Genomic DNA, 19,862 nt, shown 5'->3' on the forward strand with positions numbered 1-19,862 from the left:
ATGGACCTTGACCTCTACTTCCACCTCAACCCTATTTTTTAAAAGAAAGACCAGAGGCCTGGGGGAGGAAGGGAAGTAGGGAATGAGGAGTTATTGCGGAATGGGTGCTGAGTTCCTGTGCGGGACAGTGGAAAGTTCTGGATTTGGCTGGTGCCGGTGGATACACAGCAGCGTGAATGTACTTGCTGTTACTGCACGGTATTCTGTGCTTGTGTATTTTACCACAATAAATAAGACAGAGAGAAGCAAAACTAAAAAGTAGCAAGATTTCTAGTCAATTCAGCTAGGAGCCTCATACTGTTTTCCTGACCAAGACTCAATTGCTCAAGAAATACTTGAAAGAAAGGTGTCACCTGGAACATGCTAGTGGCCTGTGAAAGACTGTATATCCTAGCGGCCAAATTATATAACTAGGGCAAGTTTTTTAAAATAATCGAGCATCTTCCCCCTAAAGGAGACTGAGCTCTTCACATCATCTGGTTCGTAACTCTTCCGTACAGCCTAGGAGGATGATATTGTTATTATCCCCATATTATGGCAGTAGCTATTTGGTATTTATTAAGCGTTCTCAGTGAGCCAGCTGCTCTCCTTTGTTGTAGATATGAACAACAACAACAAAAAATACAAGTTCTGTCATTGCTTTGGAAAGTAAGCAACAGGACCCAAATCAGAAGCGATGCCCAAGGCCACAGCACTGGGCAGAAGGAGTAGCACTCAGCCTGACTTGGAGGCCCCGGAAAGGCTCTGTTCCCCTGTTCTGAATTCTCACCACCAAGCAGGGCTCCAACGTAGAAAAGAGTATGTATTTGCTTGTCAAGCTGCAAATACTTATTCTTGCACATGCAAAATGTCCAAGTAGATTTAATAAAATTACATTTGAGGTTAAACCACAGAGATAAGAAATTCAGTCTCAGGGCTCCAATTAATTAACTGGTTAATAAGAATTGGTTATTCTTTTTCAAAAGGGTCACAAATGTTTCCCATGTACAAAATAGTTAAAACTTTGCACAGCTCTAAATTCTGTGCCTGTAATCCTGGCAGAGTTTTATTTTACAGGTGACAAATAACCCAAAATAATGGTAATTATGCACAGTAAGTATCAGCTGTTTAATTACGTGAGACTGCCTTATAATCACCAAGTCATTAAGGGTGTTATGAGATCGAAAAACTACAAGTCACCAGGGTGTTGTGCATCAAGTTATCCGGCAATTCACTGATATGAGATGAAATGGAAGTATTTTGAACTAAAACAATCTAAACACTTCCAACGGAAGATGGGCACACACGTGACAAGCCTATAATAGACGCTTATTATAAAGGCTGACGCTGAATAAATGAATAAGCGAGGTAAACAAAACCCGAAGATAGAGGTAAGAGTGGCAGAGACTCCTTCTCAAAAGCAAAGACACCAAGAGGAGCCCCTGTATCACCTGAGAAGCAATACCTTAGTCCAGTGGCTCTCAGTTCTGGCTGCCTATTAGAAGCACCTGGAAAGTTCCAGAAGCTAACTCTACCCAATCATACACCAAACCAATGAAAACCAAGTCTCTGGAGAAGGGCCCAGGTCTATCTAGTTTTTCAAAGGTATCCAGATGATTACTACAAACAGTGAGGGCTGAGAACTACTTGTAGCAACAAGAAAGCCCACATCATCCACTGTGGTAAGTTTTGGGAGCCACTCTGGAGGTCCCGCCACCTCGCAGGGAAAGAGACCTTGCCTTTTGACATGGGGCATACAGGCGCTCATGAAGGTCTTCCCTCTGTGCTCATGTGGCAACCATCTAATTCATTACCCCCGACAGATCAGAGCACGAGGTGCCTTGGTCTCGAGCCAAGTTAGATGCAAACAACATGGCGATCTCTGAGGATGAAGAGCTTATCCAGACAACACATTTCAAGGGTAAATGATTCACTCTCATGTCCCCTAAAGTTCCAGAGAGCTACAAGCAATTCTTCTTTCCCCTAATCATCTATCTTTTCTTTACAAATTACAGGATGTTGGGGGTTTTTTTTAATCCTAAAAATCAACTACAGTATCTAATTGGCAATTAAATCATCAAATACCTTATAAGAAGTATTGCGAACTGGATTTAATATAAATAATGCAATTCTGAGCATACATAAATACCAAGAAATCAAAGATAGAAGGGGAAGCACAAAGCTATCTATGTTTCTGACCTCATCTTCTATGAATGCCTCTTTCAGGTCATAAAATTTATAAAAATAAGACCATGGAAAGAACTGGTAAGCTAGGCTCCACGGGCACGTGTGTTTGGGAAGAAGCAAAGGTTGCTGAGTGCCTACTGTGCGTCAGGCACTGCGCTGAGGTCTTCCAGACATGTTACACCCCAAGCTCCTTAACAGCCCTCCACTGCGCTATTACTAACAGATGAAGAAATCTCGATGCAGAGAGCTGGCTATCTTCACACACCAGAACGAGGCAGAACCAGGCTGGAAATCCAGCTCAGTCCTGCTCCAAAATTCTTTTTACTACACTCCTCTCCACTTAATAAAATGCTAAGTTACACTCCAAGATGTGCAAATGCCAAGGCCTCCAGGCTTCTTCCATATCCCCCTTCCATAGTCCCATCGGGTCTCCACTCTGCCTGCGCAGCATTACTGCTCCATACTCTACACTCCCACTGTCTCTGCCCACCAATTTTAAGAGTTTTGCTATCTTGTCTTATCCTTAAAGAAGTGATTCCCACTGGGGATAACTGTGCTCCCCAGGAAATATTCGGCAACGTCGGGAGAAATTTCTGATTGTCATGACTTTGAAGTGCTACTGATAGCTCATGGATAGAGGCCGGGGCTGCTGCGAAACACCCTACCATGCACAGGACAGCCGCCCCCCCCCCCCCCAGCAAAGAGTTAGCCCTCCCAAAATGCCAACAGCTCCAAGATGGAGAAGCCCTGCACTCGAGCGATAATGTGGTTTAATAAACAGTGCTTTAGTTCCTTCCCCTACAAAATCATGAGGCGTAACTAGGACAATATACAGGAAAACTTTGAGCACATAGTAAGCACTCAGAGTCCTAATGAGATCATCTGATCGCATGCTTCTACAGAGTAGGAACCCCCTCTGTTGGCTCTACATTCTTCCCACACAGAGCACAGGGCTTTTTTTCATTGGCACCCAACAACTGTTGAAATAATGCATTCCTTGTATTGGAAATTCTTGATTAAAAAAAACAAATGCCACTATTATCTAAGAAACACAACATTCTCCCCATACTCCTTACCAAAAGAGAAGTGAATAGTATAATTCATGATTCATGAGAACAGACTATGAAAGCTACACTGCATCCTGAGTGTATCATGTAGTCACCTCCATATCAAAACTACTGATGAGCTCACTATTAAAATGCTTTGTCTTACTTTAACAGAAGGTTCATTAGGAGATCACACTGTACAGACTTGAGGAAATCACATGCAGCAGGCTCAGACTCTCCTATCTATACCAAGGCGGTTTGACCATATTGATTCTCAGGTCTTGAGTTGAATTATTCAGGACAACCTTAAACTGTAATCACAACATGTCAAATAAAAACACTAAAAGTTTAATCGCTCAGTGAGTACATCAAAAGTGGTTGGCATCATATCTCAGGTCAGGATCTTTATGGTTTTGACTTCTCAGTTGACGCAAGTTGGAGTCAGCATGGAAATCCTAAAGTAAATGATTACAAAAAGCATGAGGATTAGCATTCACTCAAGTGGCCCTACAACAGGGTAATCCACACTCATTTTTGTAGTTTCTGGAGTCATGTCCCCAAGGCCATAAATATCAGAATGAATCCACACGCTTAATAAAAGTGCAGATTCCTGGACCCCACCCCAGACCTACTGAATCAAAATTTCAGAGATTGAGCCTAGCAATCTATATTTTTAATAATTTCCCAAATATTTGTTTTGCACACTAGAGTTTAAGAACCTTTGCCAGGAGACTGAAACCCCAGACAATGGATTTGCCTCATTCTGTAAATGTCCAGCATGGGCCTGGCTTTTATAGATTATCAACAATTCATTTAACATAAAATGCACACCCACTTCCCATCATAAAATACAAGTAGGGCATTTTGTTGGTTATTTTGTGCAAATATGCATTTCTGAAATAAGCAGACTAATAATATTTTAGGGGAAATGCTGAAAAACTGGAAATGAACATAAAAAGAATGATCAAGGAAAACAAAGCTCAATTCTGGGCCCACCATTGTCAGCATCTACTATGTACCAGACTAGGGATACAATGGTGGTTAGACACACTAGGCTCTACCCTGATTTTTCCTTTATTTATGCATTCAAATTGTTTACTGTGTACTCAAACAAAGAAGCAAGACGATTTCAGAGAGTGGCAATGCCATGAAGACAATAAGACAAGCTGATGTAACAAAGAAAGTCTGTGGGGGAGGAGGCAGAGGTAGTGGCGGTCTGTATTAGATACAAGGATGGAAAGTGGTTTCCTTGAGGAGGTCACATTTGAACTGAGACCTGAAGGAGAAGGAGCCAGTCACGACAGGGTTGGGGGAAAGTGTTCTAGACAGAGGAAACTATTGCTATAAAGACCTGGAGTTAAGAACAAGGTTCTCATGAAATTATAGGAATTAAATCAGAAATTAGATCATATATACAAAATGGTTTACAAAACAGAAAACTATTTAAAAGTATAAAGTATTATTTTTAAGGGCACCTGGGTGGCTCAGTCTGTTAAGCATGCGACTCTTGATTTCAGCTCAGGTCATGATCAAATGGGTCATGGGTCCAGCCTCACATCGGTCTTCGCACTCAGCGGGGAGTCTGCTTGAGGATTCTCTCTTTGCCCCCTCCTATCACGCGCTCACACGTGCGTTCTTTCTCTCTCTCTTTCAAATAAATAAATAAATAAATAAACCTTTCTAAAAAAGTATAAAGTGTAATTTTTAGTAATATATTAGAATAGTTCTGGATACAGGTTACAATAATGAAGGGCCTCAGGTCTGTGTCATACGAAGAATTAATCAAGCAACTTGAAGCTATATTGCCTAAAGAACGGGAGACACAAGTATGGATTTGGGGGAAGAAAGGAAAAGTCTTCAAATATCTGAGGACTATGTTCTTGTGGAAGGAGATTAAGTTTTATTTTTTAAAATAGCTCTGAGGGTATGGAATGAGCTTGAAATGGTAAACATTTTAGGAAGGCAGAATGTTGGCTCAAAATGATGATGAACATTCAAAGAGAGTTGCAAGAAAATGGACTGACTGGGAGGTAGGGAGTTCTACATGACCAGAAGTGACCAAGGTTGGGCTGAACAGACATTTGGCAGAGGAATGATTTGATTAGATGCCCTATAAGGACCTCTGAAATCCTTTGAAAGCTCATGCACGCACTCACTCCAGTGCTCCTCACACATGTTCTGTAACACTCAAGGCGGCCTCCTTAGTCCATGCTTTACAATCTTAAGGAGGTTTTGAGAAAAACCTGAGAGATACTTAGGATTCTACCATATTTCTAATTCACACTGTCACCCTGGGATCGAGTACATCTCCATCTCTGTAATAACCAGTGTATATTTCAAAAGGGCAAATTAAGAAACAGGATAGACCAACATTCATTTTGAAATCTGTGGCTAAGATTTAGTGGTGTTTCAGCAGCAACATTAAACAATTTTCTCAACTTATTAAAATTCCATTAGCTCCCAGTATGTGGCATGTCAACGAACAGCCAAAACTGCTAGAAAATAGGTATGTGGCCTTTGGTTGGTTTGGTTTTTAATGGAACCCATGGGCCCAGGAAGATGATTTCCTCAATAAAAGTCCTGACAGAGAATCACTACTCTATTATTTATGTACTCAGACCAATAAATAAAGTAAAAAAGTACTGAGTTGCCACTTGACCACCTGGGACCAAAATGCTAAAGATCAACAAATCTAGCCTTCCGAGGACAGAGAGCCCAAGCCAGACTTGGAAGTAAGACTAGAAATAACTTTGAAAAGCTAAACATTACTATGACCTTTATATAAAATATTTATATTTCCACAACCAGATGTATGTGGCTCATATTCAAATAGACTGCAGAAAACATTCTCTTAATATCTACAATTTTTGTGCACATTTTTGTTTATTGTATTAAGTAGGTTTCTTAAAAACTACTTGTAAATAAAATTATATCATGACCTTCTTAGGACAACTTATAAAAAGAAACTTATAATGCATCTTTCCATAAAATAAAGACAATGTTTATATAATTGCCCCCAAAAATTATACTTCATTTTATGAAATTCAGGAACACCAAAAGCTGGATTTACAAAAAATTAAAATCAAAGGTTTAATACTTAATTTAAAGAAAGAATTTATCATGAATTTTTTTGTGTAGGAATCTCTTCTTAGGGCTATAAAGTTTCTATTTATGTCTACAGTATTTTAGAAATACACTTATTCCCTAAAAGATAAATATAACCTATAATGTAAACAATCACTTTGTAACTTATTTTTCTTTAGGTTCACAAGTATTTGATTTCGCTATTTTATTTTTAAAGATTTAGTTATTTATTTGAGCGAGAGAAAGTGGGGGAGGGGCAGAGGGAGAGAGAGAATCTCAAGCAGACTCGTCACTGAGCACAGAGCGAGACAGAGCACAGAGCTCACTCCCAAGGCCCTAAGATCATGACCTGAACCAAAATCAAGCATCAGACGCTTAATGGACTGAGCCACCCAGGGGCCTCTGACTTTTCTATTTTTTTAAGCTTTAATCCTTCAGAACTCAGGGTGACAAAAGGACTGGACTAGTGGCTCAGGAAACCCAGGTATCTCTGTTCATAAGCAGGTGCCACTTAATATCATCTGAGTTGCCTAGAAACCAACCCCTTAAATGAGGAGGGAGTTATAATTCCTCAGATATATCATTACAATCCCCAAAGCATTTCTAACTGTACTCTAACTTGACTAACGCACAGAAAAGCTGCGATGCCGCAACACAATACTTAGGGCTGGTAAAAGGGACCAAGTCTTCTGTCCCGGACTCCAAAGCGTTCGCTAAGGCCTTTCTCTGCAGTCTCCCTTCAGCCTGAGTGCTGCCAAAGTTTTGTATCAACCACTAAAAGAATGGCATCTTTTTTCCTCCCTTCCTCCCATCCTCCCTCCCTCCCTTCCTTCTTTCCTTCTTTCCTTTCTTCATTTATTTTAAGTAGATTCCATGCCCAGCATGGAACCCAACACAGGGCTCGAACTCACCACTGTGAGATCAAGACCTGAGCCAAGATCAAGACCTGAGCCGAGATCAAGAGTCGGACACTCAACCAACTGAACCACCCAGGTGCCCCAACAATGGCATCTTTAGAATAATGTTAACATAGTTGGTAAATATCTTTCCTTTCTAAAAAGACCTAACACCTCTTAACACTTGTTTCCTTTTCTTTTCTTTTCGGGTGACAAGAAATTAGAGATAATTCTGAATTTTCCAAACATTCTCATCCCTAACTTAATCTCTTTGTTGTCTTCTTTTGCAAGAGTGTCCACCTCTTAGATTAGTAGACAAAGCTGTGAATTGTCCCCCAGATGCATAGTCTACAGGTGGGAAGCTTAGAACAATGGAATGGTTCTAAGGAAAGGCACCATAAAACCAAGAGCATACAACAGAGTTGCAACTCCATACTGTCAGCAAATCAGAAGTAATTTTCTACCTAAATCAGAGCTCAATTCATTAGCTCACATTAATTCACAAGTTCAATCCAATTTCTCAAAATGCAATAACACAATCTTCCAACCTAATTATCTTCATCGACAGTATTTAAAAGCATTTGCTGAGACACATTTCTTTCTTGTGTCAGACAGGATCAACATCAAGTGAACAGCTTGGGTGGACTACATTCTGTCTAATTGCAAGGGGTTGACATTTTAGGAAACAATCGTTCCTTGCAAGGGAAAAATTTTCCCCTGGGTGGACACCAAAGGCTACCTCCCAATAAGTAAAGGTTTAAATGTATCTGTTTACAATTTTGTTCAAATTCTCAAGAACATCGTGTGTGTGTGTGTGTGTGTGTGTGTGTGTGTGTGTACTTTGACATCCTCTAGAATTGGAAATATTACAATATGGATGAGTTCTACAGTAATTTTAATCACTAAGAGAAGTTTAGGGATCAGAGAAGTAACTTTTAAAAAGAAAACAAAAAGAGATCGTTTATAATGAAAACACCATCCCATCTCACTACCACTCAGGAAAATGATGGATATTTCCCTAGAAACAATCATGAGAAAAGAATTGGTTTGTTTTGAAGGCATTTATTTCAATAGCTCATTTACTAAAACTCCCTGAATTTTAATCCAAAAACAGTCCATTTCCATTTCCTTTTGATAATCAAGAGGGAAATCAACCCACATTTTTAAACAGTCATTTTTTTAAGATCCTTTACTGGGGGGCAATATCTTTTAAAAGCATTTTTGAGTGAACTTACAAGCAAAAACTAGTAAAAGGACAAAAATACTTCTTATTCCTCAACTCAGGTTTAACTTTTATTTATTGCCTGTCTTCTAAAAGTCACTGCTGCCATCAGGCCTTTGCTTTGTGACGTGGCCAGTCTCCTAACACTGTCCACTAAGCTCAGTTTAATTCACGCCCTGGGCCAGTAACAAATCGACTTTTCCAGCCGCAATACTTAAATAGCGTAAATTTCTACAGTAAAAGGCATCCTTTACTCCTTTGAAAACCAGTTCTGGCAGTGTTAAAGGAAAGGAAACCAGACAGTAAAGAGCTTCAAATATGCAGCACTGGAATTCACGTGTCAGATGTACACATTATAATATATAAGGAAGGACAAGGCCCAAATCCCAGAATCCCGTTCAGACAATGGGACCACAGACATCTTTTAAAAAACGAAGAGTCAATTAAGAAGCATATTATTTTGTTTTAAATCTGTTGTGAGGCATAGATGAGCAAGAAAAGACAGCACTGCTACTACACAGTATTCATGAGTCAAAAACCACACAGCGGCCGTGTTCAAACTGCGTGAACTTACCTTATAAACTTGTCCGTATGTTCCATTTCCAACAAGTTCCACTAATTCAAAGATCCCTGCAGGGTCCTAAAAAAAAATAAACAAAAATTCAAAACAATATTCCAGGCATTGTCTTAATCAAAAGCAAACATTTTTAAAAAGTGAATAAATAACAATTTTAGCTTTGGGGGCACTCATGTGTGAACATTAATTACTATTAAAATTTAAGTCAGTTGCAGCTATGAAACTAGTCAAAATCCACTTTGTCTCCATTTTACATTTCTATGAGATGTGTTTAGATCAGACAAAAGGAGACATGACTTCCACCAAAACGATAAAAAAGAATGAACACATTTCTCGCTGCCAAATGGAAATACACTTGCAGGTACATCAGGATAAAATGAAAGACCCATCATCCTGGGAGGGGATTCTAATTTCTCAGATCTTTCTCTTTGAAGCTTCTGAGCTGCCCATTCTGTTGAACACTGTAAAGAAAGGGGTGTTTCTGTATTGCGGGGAAATCGTACCCAAGGTAGTCAATGGTTCCCAAAAGCCGAGGCAAGCAACATAGCTGCCTCTCCCCGAATGTTTTTGTCTGGCTTCCCCTCTCCCCCTCTACAACACTGTCCCTGCGAAATATGTTTCTGTGCCTGGTCTCCGGATCCTGAAGGACCTGAAGAGGACCTGCAGGATTTTGAATACCAACTGAACTGAAGATTTATGCACGTCTTGACCACCAAACAGGTGTCTACTAACGCTGAGAGTCAGCTAAATGTTGGGGTTCTCAGTAAATGTCCAGTAACTGCTGCTATTTATTACTGAATTATTATCCCCCCAAACTGAAAAAAATATCGAAGCCTGTAAAATTGAACTCAAAAGCATACACTGACTCTGGCTTCTACTGCTACCTCACTGGACAGAAATTGTTTCTTTAAGGGCCTAAATGAGGCATCACAAACTTAAACGTCCACAGAGGCTAATCAAGTAACGCAAAAGAATGAAGGGGGCCAGCTGGGGTCTGTGGCAACCTGAAGAAGCCATATCTCCCTGCGGGGGTGGGGGGTCGGGGGTCACGTAGCCGGACCCAGTTGTTACGTCCACCTATGAGCACTATATTGCTGGTCTGAAGGTTTTCGTTTTGTTTTGTTTGTCTCCAAGGTGGACTAATTTTTACATGTTAGGCACTAACTCACGTTTTAAAAAAAAAAAAAATGCTCTGAGGGAGGGACAAATACAAAAGACTACGAAGACTACGAAAGAGTCAATGCTTTTAGGAGAGCACTGCCATACATCGTTAGGGTGACTGAGAGGCAGGAGAGGGAAAGCCTGGGCTTTGGGTGCAGACAGACCTGGGTCAAACACCAGCTTTCCCTTGACTGACTGCATGATCGTAGGACACCCTGAGAGAGCAATTCAGCCTCTGGGCAATTTAAATGGAGATGACACCTGCCTTGCAGAGCTCTGCTGAAGAGGGAGTGAGGGCCTAGCACCACCCCTGCACATAGCTGGCAACCCGCTCGTGTCTAATAGCAATCATTTTTAAGCTGAGGAACTGCACACCACTAGTAGCATTTAGTCTTGAGGGGTGCCTGGGTGGCTCAGTTGGTTAAGCGACTTGATCTCGGCTCTGGACATGATCCCGGGGTCCTGGGATCCCGCTCCCTGCTCAGCTGGGGTCTGCTTGTTTCCCTCTCTCTCTGCCCCTCCCCCTGCTCATTCACTCGCTCTCTCAAATGAAGAAATAAACTTAAGAAAGAAAGAAAGAAAGAAAGAAAGAAAGAAAGAAAGAAAGAAAGAAAGAAAGAAAGAGAAAGAAAGAAAGAGGGGCTCCTGGGTGGCTCCGTCGTTAAGCGTCTGCCTCCGGCTCAGGGTGTGATCCCAGCATTCTGGGATCAAGCCCCACATCAGGCTCCTATGCTGGGAGCCTGCTTCTTCCTCTCCCACTCCCCCTGCTTGTGTTCCCTCTCCCGCTGGCTGTCTCTCTCTGTCAAATAAATAAATAAAATCTTTAAAAAAAAAAAGAAGAAAGAAAGAAAGAAAGAAAGAAAAGAAAGAAAGAAAGAAAGAAAGAAAGAAAGAAAGAAAGAAAGAAAGAAAAATTAATTTATTGTCTTTAGGCAAACCAGGCCCAAGATAAGCCCTTTACTGTGTGCCTTCGAAGATTCCACATAGGAAACAAAAAAATAGAACAGAAACCCAACAGTGGGGGCGCCTGGGTGGCACAGCGGTTAAGCGTCTGCCTTCGGCTCAGGGCGTGATCCTGGCGTTATGGGATCGAGCCCCACATCAGGCTCCTCCGCTATGAGCCTGCTTCTTCCTCTCCCACTCCCCTGCTGTGTTCCCTCTCTCGCTGGCTGTCTCTCTGTCACATAAATAAATAAAATCTTAAAAAAAAAAAAAAAAAAAAAAGAAACCCAACAGTGGAAGCACTTTCTCCCTGAGAAAGAACTGTCGTCCATATAATCCATCGTTATAAAGCTGGGAGGGCAAAAAACCCCACTGCAGACTCGACCCGGGCTTCACAGCCTGAGAAGTCCGGGAGTTCCAGCTACACCCCACCGGGTCAGGGGCTGCGGACAACGTTCCCGATGGAACCTCGGGACAGGAGCAACGGTCCGGGCCCAGAGCTCTGGGGACGGAGAGCCCGTGGCTGAAAGACCACCTGGGAGGCCTCAGGATGGGAACGAGAACGGTGTGCGTGAAACTGCTAGGCCTTCGGGGCGCCAGGTTCTATTACAAACAGAATCAGAAAGAAATGAGGGAACAGGGAAAAAAGCCCACAAATGGTGGCAGCTGCTGTTTGTTTCTAAGCTGTGCTCCCAGTAGTTTGTTTGCTCAGTGGTGTTTCTGCAACAAATTCTGAGAGAGTTTCTACATTTGCTCGAAATATCTCAATTGTGTTTTCAACATTCGTTTTGGTTTTTTTCTTTTCCTTGACTAAAAAACAGAATTTGAACAAACGAGAGGAGCAGGACGGTAACTACCACCTGCTTTAAGGAGCCGAGGAAGCCTGAGGGGGGGGAGGGTGAAGGGAAGCACGAGAGCAGAGACCGAATGCAGAGCTGGGACCAGCTTCTATGGCCAGGGGCCACCCCACTGAATGGACCCCTCCTCAGGGCTGGGGTTCAACGGGCTGGTCTCAGGAAGAGCGGGGCAACTGACTTCTAGCTCTTTCCTTTCCCTGAACAGTCCACTAATGGGCCTATGGCTCAGCCAACCAGAACCAAGGAAGTGAAATGCCAAGACTTTTGTTCCAACTGCTAGGAAATGGGGTCTTTCCCCTGGACACATCCAAGGGGCTCAAAAGCAAAGGTCAGAGTAACCACAGTTGGATTGGCGACCCACCTTGGGTAGGCAACCAAACCGGAAACAATCATCAAATGAGGGTGACTCCCCAGGAAACGGGCCTCAGAATCACGGAGATTTAGGGAGGAAGTTTATTGGGGTGTGCCTCAGAATCAAGACCAGTTGGGAGTGAAGGAAGAAGGACAGGACTGAGCAGAAGCAATGAGTTCCGCTGTGATGCAGTGGGACCAAAACTTCATCTGATCCCACACGAACTCTGGAGTTGGGGTTACTCTCCCAAATTATCCCACCCTGAGGCATGGAGGCCTTTGTGGCCCACCTCCACTGACCAGTCATTGCATGCAGGCTATCCCATCCCCAGCCCAGAGGTTATGATCATGCGTGAAGTGACACTCTTCTGCAAAGGACAATCTCCAGGTGAGAACAATCACTAGCTGCCTACACGCCCAGCAGGTGGCCAATGAGTGCCTGAGGTGCAGAGAGGAGATCTGGGTGACACATCACAGCAACCACTACAAGCATGATGGCTAGAAATGAGTACCGGTTTGGAAGCGGAAGAGACGTCTGCAAGTGTCTATCTTCTACGGTACGCTGACAGTAATAAGACAAAATGGCACAGTTATAGTCGTGGTATTTGTAAGGAGGGGGCTCTCTGAGGCCCTAGAAAGCAGAAGGCAGAGGTATTGCTCAGGGACACTTGAACTAAGCCCTGATCCTAAGCTTCCCTCTCCCCCACCTCCACTCCAAGTAGCTGGAGAGCTGACGTTTCTGGATATTCCCTTACACAAATGCATCTAATTGCTAGTTAGGCTCTTGAGGAATAGTGCTATAGATTGAACATGGTAAGCACTCATTCATCTGTTTTCTCCACTCTTGTAGGACTCTAACGTAATTTCTTCCAAGGATCACCAATGACTCAATCTCATCTATAATGGTCTCTTCTCAGTCCTGTCCTGGTTGTTCCCTTTGAGGTATTTACATTGCCGAGCACCGCCACTCTTGTTGAAATATCTCCCCTCCCTTGTCTTCCAGGGTACCACTCAGTCTCTCTCAGAGACTCTGCTTCTTCTACCCAGACTTTAAAGGTAGGCTGACCCCAAAGTTCCAACCTTGTGCTGTTCACTAAGTGCTAATGAATTCATCTCCAAATGTCCATTATATCCATGTACTCCACTCCATTCATGCAAAAGGCTTCACCTCCTTTTGCTGGGACTACTTACTTTCAACCAATTCTTCCCTCCTTCACACTGAACTTTCTAAAATAGACACAACACACCATGCTTTAGAATCCTACACAGTGTGGTTCAAACTGAAATTCAAGGTCCTGTCATTCTTAGGCCCAGTCTTCATTCCCAGTCTCCCGTTCCATCATTTCGTACAAAAACCAACCACTTCAAACCGCCCGCCATCTCCCTAACACACCACTCAGCTGGGTCTCTTTGCCTGGGTTCATGACGTCTGTCTGCCAAGATTATTCCTTCTACCATTCTCCACCAGGCAAGCCCATCCTTAAAAGCCCAGTATGCCACCTCCCCTGTGAAGCTTTCCTCAAATTAGCGCCACCAACTCTCTGCCCCCACAGCATGTAGTACACCGCTCTATGATAACCATGTTCCCATAGTGCCAACCCCTCTTCCATTTCTTGCCCTCAAAAATGACAAATGCCCTGAAAATCAGGGACTGTAACATATTTATTTTAGTATTTCCCAGCACTTAGCATGGTGTCCAACACATAACTGCTAGACATAATGATTTACCAAATAAGGCGGATATCCCACTCCCAACTCTCCACAACATGTGTAGAGAAGTCTGCAAAAAAAATGGGATCAGAATGTTGAGCCAAAGGTTTAGCAAACTTACATCATTTCTTTTTCAATCTAGACAAGCTGTCCCAGCCCCTACCCCTTCCATCCCCCTTACCCCGTTTCTGATTGCACTTAACTGTCACATACATTAGCTCCTATGGTATTCCCAGCTCTAAAGAAAACTCACGAAGCCCGTTGGTGTAATCAGTGCTTCAGGTGCACTGAGAAGACAGGCTGTCAGGATGTGGCCACGTGCAACGCAACGAGAGGATGTACCTAATAATCATGTTACAAAGACAGGAAAGCTAAGAGACAAGAATCAGCTTAATTCTCCCGCTCGTGTTTGTTTAGCTACTCATAAAGCCAGGATGGACAGCATGGAAGAAGGTTACATACACCAAGGAGGAAAGAGCAAATCACTGACATTTACCGAAGTCAGGAATCCCTGTTGGCTATACATGCCTTTATTCAGATCTTAACCTTTGCCGGGAGATGGAGAAGAGAATTTAATTCTAAGGTAGAGTAGTTTATTTCATACTGAAACATAACTACATATCAAAAGGCAAGGTGTTCCATAAAATAAAATGTAACTTTTCAGCAAGTACTGATCAAGGCAAATTTGGTTAGCCACCACAATAAAGATCACAATAATAGCTCTCATTTCATGAGCATTTATGTGCCAGGCACTGTTCTAAGCATTTTCCATGAATAGGTCATTTAATTATTTCAATTGTGTCAAGTGGATGCTATTGTTGTCTTTATTTTACAGATGAGGGCATCGAGGCACAGAGAGGTGAAGCAGGTGGTTAAGGTCACACTAGGACGGGTGCCCAGCTGGTGAGACGCCAAACCCTGGGCTCTTAACCACTCAGCACTCTATCAGCTTCATGGAATCAGCATTCCCAGCCTTGACTTACCAATTGTTAGCTCTCCAGCCTCGGGCATGCTTTGAGTCTCGGTTCCTTCATCTTTAAAATGGGGATAATACTACCTTCTTCCAGGATCACCGTGACAGCTCTGAAAATATCTAGACTAGCTCAGGGCCCGACACATAATAGTACTTCAACAAACAGTAACCTCCTTCCTTCCTTTTTTTTTTTTTTCCTCTTTGGAAAAAAAGTTCATTTAACATACAGGGAATATGCCACAGAAAAATTCCATCTGTATTTCGTCTATTTTCAACTAACAAAGCCAATAAAAGAAAACCTATTGTTTTTTAACCACCACCACCACACGCTTAGCAAAGAGGGTCAGATATTTATGGGCAAACAGATGTCTCTTTAGAAATTACTGAGAAATTGGAAGGACACATTAACTTTTTTGGGCTCCTGGGATGCTGGAATAAATTGTCTCTTCCATCAGCTGATGCCATTCAGGCGGTATAGGCAGCTCAGGCCTGGCTTCGCAGCAGAGTGCAGAGGCTTAAGACGTGGGGTTAACAGTCCCCGTCAGTGAGTTATGCTTTAATTCTTCCAAGGCCTCTGAATGACATTGGATTTATCAGAACACTAAATAACATCTCTAGACGAGATCCCGAAGATTGAGAAAGACAAACCTAAATATATAACTAGGATGACTGCCTCCTTAGTATCATAAAAGATGATGTCTATTCTTCCCAGCTCTTCTCCCTTCTCTGAAATGAAATTAAGAGAGGGATTGGGAGAGATTATGGCCAATGGTTTAGATTCTAGACATCCTTTCTCCCCAGCATCTCTCAAAGACAGCCGTTCTGTGACAGATCTTTCACTTGAGGTCACCAGTCCTTGGAAGCAGGGTGAAATCGACCCCAATAGAGTACGAATGGCTGATACAGCTCCCAGAATGACTGCCCACCCCCAGATTCCCTACCGACATCTGCCAAATGACTGTGCTTACTCTAAACTTATGGGCCTTGAAAAGACCAAAATGTTATTTCTCTTAGAACCATATTTAGCAGCTGTTTTGTTCGGTTTCAGCCCTAACTGACAAGCATATGCTTACCAAAGCAAAACAGCACAAAGAAAACAAGAACAGTAGGAGAATTCTCCATATTTATCTTGAGCCTTCAGGCTTTTCAACACCATCATTCTTCCCAAGTAAGCATAGTGCTGGGAAACATCATACTGATGCAACATGGCCCAATGCTAGCCCATGCTGTGCTCACAGACAGGCAAGGTCCCTCATTTTTTACTGACCTTCCCTCCTTCCAATGTCGGGATCTGAGGAGCCAAAGGTCTTACCTTCCACAATGGGGTTTATTTAATCCCTGAGTGCTACCTACACTTCCACACCCAATTACTTTCCAACGTGGAAGGACAGGTACGCTGGTCCCTGCCTCCTGGTGCTTCCAATCTGATGAAGGAATAGACATGAGCACATAACTACACGTACACAGTCATTAAATTACAATTAAATTATAGTGACAAGCAACATGCAGAAGAAAGGCAAGGTGCTCTGAGAGTATATACCTGGGAGATCTAGAATATAATCTAGACTTATCTTCATTAACATACTACCCAAGCCAGCATTTCAAATAGAACAGGTAATTCAAGTAAAAGAATATACTAAAAAATATAAAAATAAAACAGTGAATGCTGAATTTTCTCATTTGATCATTTGTGCAGAACAAATTACATGATGCAGACCTATCAGATGATTTACATAAAAAAGTTAGGGTTCAGTTTGGGATTCTAGTCTTTGCCAAGGTTATCTGACCTCTCATATTCTGGTTTTCCCATCTGTAAAATGGGGTAATCCCGCTTAGACTGCTTTCCTGGCAAGGCTGCATCCTGCATGCGAATGTGCTAGACACATCCTCAGCTCCACGCGTCCAGTGTTGTCCTTTGGGAAGGGTGGTACTGATTGCAGGCTGACTCCAGGACACCATCTGCCCCCATATAGTTGGGCCTGGCTGCATGGTATCTGTTTCCAAAACCGGCTCCTGGCAGGGTCAGGACATGGTCCCCGCCAAGCCTCAAGCAACACCTTCCTTGATGATGGTGGCTTCTAGCGCATGGAACAGGGAGGCCAGAGCCTCCTCACCTCCTGCTTGGCTTCCTACCTGTTTCATTCCACCTGCTACGGAGCAGCCATTAGTAGTGAAATAGCTTCCCACGCACCTTGCCCCTGATCACCTGCTCACTCAGGACTCTGCCACTCCAGCCTGTCCTCAAAAAGGCAGCCTTTAAAATTAGATCTGAAACCTAGCTCCTCAGAACAATAGCTACCAGGCCATAAGCTATGATGGTCCTTATCTCAGTCTCTGGGATAGACAATGGCCGGATGTATTTTTTCATATTGAATCCTTACAGCAACCATGGGGAGTACATATTACTAAACCCCATTTTCAGAGGATAAAACTAAGACTTCAAGGAATTAAGTAACTTACCCCAAGTTAAGGAGTATGTGGTGGAGACAACAGCCAAGACCAGGCTGTAATGTGAGGAGAAAAATACCTCCTGTGAGGATTGTCCTGAGCCCCAGAAACAACATATGAAAAGCATTTAGCACAATGCACAGTAATGCTTCATAAATACAAGCCACTGATATTATTATTGCCATTGCTGCTGGTATTATTAAAAGTTGCCCGAGGTGACAGCATTGGTTAGTAGTAGAGGTGGGAGTCAAATCCAGATATTTTGAACGCAAGTCTGTCATTACTCACTCCTCTACAAATGGCCTACACTGAAATTAACCTGGAGTTACGGGGATGGTCAAGACCTTGCAGTTTAACAATGGAGCCAGAGAAGGGCCAGTGACTTCCAACTAGGTAGTGCAACCAGCCAAGCAGCTGGGAACCAGAAGTTAAATGTACTAGTGATTACTCAGTGCTCCCGCCTTCCCATGAAAGCCTGGATGGACTTAAATAATTAACTTGAATATTTATTTTTATTTTGGTAGACCAGTTGCTTTAATCTTTTGTTGACTATTGGGATTCATCAGCCAGCCTTTCCCACACTTCCTGATGCAGAGATCCTGAGCCATGCCCACTGACCAGCCTATGCACACGTGCAATACACAAAGCCCACTGCTCTGTTCAGAGACTATTTCCAATCACCCACTGCCAGGAAAAGACATACTAACTCCATAAAGCAGATGGAGAAATTTCTCCAGGATACTAAGCCAAAACATAGATTTTAGACAAGGATAGGGGTCTCCACCTTCCAGAACTTTCCTCAACTCTCCCACAGTCTGTTTAAGCTCAAACATGGTAAGCTGCTCTAAAGGTCAGTATGTATATAAGGGCCCCTGGTCCCTTCCCTCCCAACATCAGGTTGTCCCAGAGATCATACACTGTTTGGGGAAATGTATCATACAGTGTTCAGAGATATGCAAACATGAGATCTCTCTAGGCCTGTTAGGACAGAGTAACTTTCCAGTATTTGCAGCAACATGAGGTTGAAATTATGGGAACCAGATTAGCAAAGATTTGGGCATTTTGCCTTTTTCAGAGATGCTTAGATGAAGAAAAAGGATAGCATTTGCAGCAGATGGACTTTAAAGACAAGAACTGATTACCCAAATAATGAAGTAAGAAATATTAGGAAACCATCAAGGTTCCATTTTGGGAAGAAGAGCCTTAACCCTTCCCTCAAAGGTTTACAAGAGACCAACGACACATATTTGCTTGAAAGCATTTTCAGCACTTCTCCCAACACCTGCAGGCAACCTGTAGTTGACAACAGACTCTCTCTAAGGTGTGAGGAGGCTAATATTGGCTAGGTGGATCCTCTGTTATTCTTCTACTTCTGGAGAGGAGCGGGCCGACCAAGAGCCACGTAGGAACAGACAAGAGCCCATCAACACGTACCTGGGGCAGGAGCCTGTCACCTGGCAGATGATGGTAATGAGCCCATCTCAGTCCATCATTTGGTGTCATCACTAATGGTATAGATAGCTGGTTAGTTAATACCAACTCTTACAAAGGTTAGTATAACAGAGCTTCACTGGCATCTGATCTATTTTTTTTTCCTTCAAGGCTTTTGTCTCTATGGCTAGGCTAGCATAAAGAATACACAAGCGTGTTTGTCTGTTTGTTTTATAAGGCAGATAATTTTTTGAGTGGGGGTTTGTTCAAGGATCTAAAAACTTTCTGGCAGATTCAAGAAGCTAAAGCTAAATTTCTCTGTCCCTCCAGGCTTCCAAAGGTGTTAGATTTCCATTGTCAAGAAAGTCTGGGAACACTGAGTCTAAAAGATTAGCAATTTAGGAACACCTGGGTGGCTCAGTTGGTTAAGCATCCAACTCTTGGGTTCAGCTCAGGTCATGACCTCAGGCTTGTGAGATGGGCCCAAAGTCTGGCTCATGCTCAGCGCAAAGTCTCCTTGAGATTCTTTCTCCTCCCTATCCCTCCCGCTCTGTCCCTCCACCTGCTTGCGCTGGCTCTCTCTTTCTCTCATAAATAAATAAATAAATAAATAAATAAATAAATAAATAAAGTATCTTAAAAGATTAGAATTTAGCTCACTCTTTACTGCACAGCCTCTCAGAGCCTTTAACGTGTTAATGTTCCCTGTGAATCTCCAAGACAGGGGCCAAGCTTTCCACATTTCCTAAACCTGTCTGGCTATGGAACGCTTTTTAAGGGAATCTTGTGTCTCTCTAAAGCACTCATGTTTTGTGGAGCACAGGATAGAAAATGATAAAGTTTAGAGCAATCTTTCCCTTCTCATCAGCATTTAACCAAAGCCTGCAGTTTACCTTACTATAGCAGGGACTGCTCAATGCCACCCAATGCTCTTTCTCCCATTGTTCCTTAGTAACAAAAAATCCAATTTTATTTGGGAAGCCAATGCATCCAAGTCA

At 42.6% G+C, this 19,862-nt stretch overlaps 1 protein-coding gene across 9 annotated transcripts in view; it reads right to left on the reverse strand.

Annotated features, from left to right (window-relative positions):
- Window positions 1-19,862, reverse strand: part of TNIK (TRAF2 and NCK interacting kinase) — a 475,440-nt gene that overhangs the window by 283,120 nt on the left and 172,458 nt on the right. For all 9 annotated transcript variants that reach the window (XM_057306485.1, XM_057306490.1, XM_057306488.1 and 6 more), the window contains one exon: window positions 8,989-9,054. In XM_057306485.1, the coding sequence (XP_057162468.1) occupies window positions 8,989-9,054 (66 nt within the window). The remainder of the gene's footprint in view (window positions 1-8,988; window positions 9,055-19,862) is intronic.

The sequence above is a fragment of the Ursus arctos genome, unplaced genomic scaffold, assembly GCF_023065955.2.
Source record: "Ursus arctos isolate Adak ecotype North America unplaced genomic scaffold, UrsArc2.0 scaffold_4, whole genome shotgun sequence".
NCBI lineage: Eukaryota > Metazoa > Chordata > Mammalia > Carnivora > Ursidae > Ursus > Ursus arctos.